Source organism: Crocodylus porosus, unplaced genomic scaffold (assembly GCF_001723895.1).
Source record: "Crocodylus porosus isolate Cpor-Errol unplaced genomic scaffold, CroPor_comp1, whole genome shotgun sequence".
In the NCBI taxonomy this organism is placed as follows: Eukaryota; Metazoa; Chordata; order Crocodylia; family Crocodylidae; genus Crocodylus; species Crocodylus porosus.
Window position 1 is genome coordinate 67,993 of NW_017728922.1, and position 4,952 is coordinate 72,944.

Below are 4,952 nucleotides of genomic sequence, written 5' to 3' on the forward strand. Positions count from 1 at the left end.
GTTTAGCAAATAGACTAATTGCATTGGGTTGTATGCTCATTCGCACTAAGGGCACTTTCCATTATTCTGGGAAAGCAGTTGTGCTAGCTGATTTATGATCAGGTATCCTCATTTTCTCAGATTAAACAATATTCCCAATTTTGGAGGTTAAAAAGTAACCCAAAATCCATGTTTTTCTGTGATTAAAATGAAACGCCACTAATACACACCAACATATACATATGTATATAAAATACACACACACATATATATACATACATATATACACACATATGCATATACACATTAGTGGCATTTCATTTTAATCACAGAAAAATATGGATTTTGGGTTATTTTTTTAACACGAAAATTGGGGATTTTTTTCGTCAGAGAAAACCAGGATCCCTGCTTATGAGGCACACTCAGGAGGCTAGTCCATACTGTATGGCAGGCCAGCCCACTCACGTGCAGAGTAGCACCTCCACCCTTGATTTAGGGGTTTCTGAGGGGGGTCAAAGCCCAGGTTAGAGGCAACATTCAAGTGAAAAAGAACTTGAACTGGGCTTTGGATCATGTTCAAAGACAATAAACAGAGGATTCATCATAGAAAGCAAACAGATCCTTCATACTATAAGGTTTAGGAGCTTAAATAATATATCAGAACAAAGCAGGATTTTATAAATCATTAACAGTGTAAGTTATTTTGCATATAAAATACAATTTAATTTCTCAGCTCTTCTTACCAAAATTCCCCTCTGTATCCTCTGTAAGGGTGATGTCTTCAGCTCTGCTCTGATTCAAACTGAAGTGTTCAGCAACATCAATGGCACTGATGAAAAACAGAATATACCAAATATAATATGAGCTGGAAGTGAGGGGAGTAGGAACATGAATGATCTGTATCCAGAGGGCCTCCATCTTTGCGTATCTAAGTTTAATGATAGAGACAACTGCTACGTTCGAAGGCCCCCCAAACACTTCAACAGCTATCAACTCTTCTGGGAGAAGAAAGGCAGTCTCCCTAAAGAGTCAGAATGCAAAACATTTACAGCTTTATTGATTCAAAACAACTCTTTATATTGCATCTAGATGCTAAAAAGATAACCATATGGCATCTGACAAACAGATGCTGTATGTTCCTTAGAAAAGACACCTTTAAGCAAACAGAAAGCAGCCTCCTTTACTAATTGAAGCATCTAAGTCATCTTTAAGGAAGCCTATGCAACACCTAACCATAATCCAGTCACAAAGTCACAAAAGCATGATGTTCAAGAGAAAAGCATTTAGCTACACGAACATAGAAAAGATCTTCTTGGGGCTTCAGTGCCTAAAACTTCATAAGCAACAAGTAAGATGAACTCCCCACAAGTTTCTGCCTCCTTGTTCAAGAGTAGGCGAAGTCCCTTAATAACACCATCCAAACAACTTTTTTGCCTCTAAAAGTCTCACCAACATCTGGTCCAACTTCAGTTTCTACCAATTCGCTAGTGGACAGCATTTTTTTGTCTCCAGTCTTCATTCAAATAAATTACACCATGATACTCAAAAGCTTGCAATTAAAGAATTTTTTTTTGCAAAAATCTAGTTGGTTTAAGGAAAGACCAACACATCATCTCTACCACAAGTTCTGATTCCATGATGATACTCTGAAACCTAAGTTCAAACTACTGTTCACTGGGAAGGTCTTCACTGATAAAATGAGACGGGAGTAACTTTACAGATACATAATTCCTGTGTTTGTACTCACATACATACAGCTTGGAATTCAGAAAAAAAATGAGTTATCTGTTCAAATGGAAACTCTGAGCTCTTTGCTTGCTAGTAACCAGCAAGAAAACACATTTCTAGCTCTGGACACAAAGTCAGGCAAAATGCTATTATAAAAACATGGAGAAACATTTACTTCGAGTCAGGTAGTGGTGTGTCAAAATCATGGAAGTCTTCAGGCAACGTGATGGAGTGATAAGTCGCTTCGAAGTTCTCTTTTGGAAGGTCAACAAGTCCTAAGGAAAAAGCACAAAACATAGAGACACGAGCAGTGATACCATAACAAGAAGTCCATCCAATATGACTAAATGCATCTGGGGGATTTGTTGCCATCATAACTAATAAGAGCAAAGCTTAAGTAGTTTGTCAACAGAGCCCCCAAGGTGGAATGAAGCCCTTAATCAATGTACAGTTTAGAAGCTGAATATTTAGTGTTGTGCACAAAAAAAGTATGGGGCTGCTAAAAAAAATGGCAGAGGTGTTGAAATGTTCTAAAGCTGCTGTAAGTACAAGCAGCTCTTCAAAGCTACAAACGATTTTGGCAACTAGCAACTAATACAGGTACCTTAAAGTTGTTATAGTTTACATTGCAATGTTTCCTGTTTTCTAGCTAATGTTTTCAACATCGAAAATATACAAAACAAAGCTGCAAATACGTGGTTCTTGTCATACTACAAGCTACTTTGATATTTATTTATCAATAAAAAATGTATGCGTTGCACTTATCTGATGCCTTTCTACCAACATCTGGAAATGTATTGAAGCCTTTAACTAATGACGCCTTAAAAGGCAGGTACCAGGATGTAATGTTACCCCCATTTTACAGATATATAAACTAGTCGGCCATAGTAGGTTAAGCAACTTGCTCCAAGCTCATGTTCTCAGGCAGTGATAGTGCTGGAAGCAGAACCTGACATTCTTCTGTCTTCACCTAATTGTGAGAGCAGAAGACAACCTTTCACCAAAAGATAACTTACCATAAGACAGCTGTCATATTCTTTAGGGTGTGTGCACATAGGTAGTTATTGAGATTTTATTCCCCAGGCTTGTTTGCTTCACCATAACTTGTGTGTGCACCCAGGCCCTCAGAGTTGGGCCCTTCAAGGGCACAAAGAAGCCAAAAAGACGAAAAGGTTAAATTAAGTAAGCATTACACTTTGGCATTAGGCACCAGGAAGTCTGTCACATGTTAGAATGAATAATATGTACCAGACTGGAATATCTCCAATGAAAGGTAAAGACAGGAACCTGAAAGAGGTATGGACAGACAAATGCAAAATCCTGTCTATACCTGGACGAAAGGCCACCTTCATTTTCAGCAAAGCTTCACTGCAGTCTGCCAAGAGGTACTTTGTCTTTCGGTGATAAATTCGTACCACTCCCAAGAGCAAGTGCCCTGAGGTTCGCAGAGCAATTCTGACCTGCAACGATTTTTAAAAATCCTTCAGCCTTTAACGAATATTGCAAAACCATTAAGATTAAACAAATTCAGGGATTAACCTTGTAATGTATGTTGAAAAGGAAAAGCGGTATTGGACATTATAATGATTATTCTGGAGTTCTGCATGACTATTGGGGGCTATTTTAGATGAGAGAATGTATGGACTTTATACCAGTAAAATCAATAACTTTCTGACTGCAGCCAGCACTACGGACTGATGCCATGATGCAGGAGATGAGATTACCCAGAGAAGAAAAGAACTTCATATGGTAAGGAAACTACATGTCAACATGTGCAATGACACTTATTTAAACTGCAGTACATCCTAATAATATTATTAATGAAACAGTTTTAAATCAACCACCTGGGCAAGGATACTATTTGGTGTTCTACAGCTAAGTTTCTAATGAACAAGGGTTTTTGCTCATAAATCTTTCACTAACTCAAAATCTTGGTGTCTCTGTTAGCCCTACTCTGTGTATTTAACTATGTACATATCTAGATATAAAAGGGGACTAGGAAAGATCCTGAAGAAAAAGGAAGGAAGATTAGGCCTTTTTAAAGATTTGTTACTTATTATGAAAGTGGCAAAAGTGTTACCCCAGGTGCTGTCATTAGTCACTTCATTAGTTCCATTAAGCAACCGTCTATTCAACCCCCTCTTGAGACAGGTTTTCCCGTATACCAGCCAGAGTGCAGGATTTTCTAAATAGCATTTTCTAAAATGTACTTTTCATCTGCTGTAAGAAATATACTCTACATCCATCAGGCATAAAACAGCAAGCATTTTACTCGAACTTTGCCACTTAATGGAAGTTTTGACCCAGTAAAAAAACTGAATAAAACCTCACAAAATGGACCAGGCCACCAGTTGCTTAAACTGAAACAAAAGAGGCAAATTTGGTATATATCAAATATGAAGGCAGACCTGGACACAGGCATAGGTGAACTGACCCAGACAGAAAGGCGGCCCAAAAATGGTAATTGTTTTTCCCGTTGTCCAATTATCATTACCATTATCCCTGGAGAAGGGGGGCCCTATACTAAAAGTTCGCCTGGGGCCACTGGGAGTCTAGGTCTGGTGCTATATGAAGGTTTATAATCTTTGCGTGCAGATGCTTTTCTTCTAGTGAAGACTGACATTTCTATAGCAGGTAACTCCTTGTATTAGTTACGTACCTTTGGTGAGATGATCTTTTCGATAGTCATCTCTAAATTACATTCAAATATATGAGCTCTTGTGAGCTTCTTCTCCCAGTGGGCAGCAAGCCATATTTTGGCCAGTGGCCCCCGCTTGTTCACAAGTAAATGCATGTAAAACATGTCGCCCGTATCCTGTCGCTGCACTCACGCCAACTAGGGAAATCAATATAAAATTGGTGTTAAAAAAACCCAACGGGAACTTATGATTTCATGGGTAGGCAAGAAGACTTTCAGTGTTCATTGCGAGAACCCAAATCCGTTGGACCGTGATGAACGAGGTCCACGCAATAGATGGCAAACGGCAGGCGGGATCTCGAATTGGGGCTGGGGGGGACAAGTCCGTCCCCAAACCTGGGGCAGGATCGGCCCTGTCCCGACCATAATCCCAATGTCTATACAACGACCGTATATTGGGCCAAAGGCATGGCCGGTATTGGGGGGCAGTGTGGGGTGGACAAAACCAGTGACAGCCCCACATTGGGGGGGTGTTTGGGCCCCTCGGCTCCGGAAAGAAATTGGATTTTTCCACCGGACAGCAGAGAAGAGCCCCCTCGGCGCTCCC

The 4,952-nt window shown here is 39.8% G+C and overlaps 1 protein-coding gene across 1 annotated transcript in view; it reads right to left on the bottom strand.

The window, feature by feature from the left end:
* The window catches only part of RAD21L1 (RAD21 cohesin complex component like 1), a 28,238-nt gene that overhangs the window by 14,708 nt on the left and 8,578 nt on the right, over positions 1-4,952 (bottom strand). The window contains exons 2-5 of the mRNA XM_019539774.1: positions 4,367-4,543; positions 3,038-3,167; positions 1,883-1,982; positions 723-808 (exon numbers count right to left, since the gene is read on the bottom strand). Coding sequence (XP_019395319.1) covers positions 723-808; positions 1,883-1,982; positions 3,038-3,167; positions 4,367-4,510 — 460 coding nt within the window. The 5' untranslated portion in view covers positions 4,511-4,543. The remainder of the gene's footprint in view (positions 1-722; positions 809-1,882; positions 1,983-3,037; positions 3,168-4,366; positions 4,544-4,952) is intronic.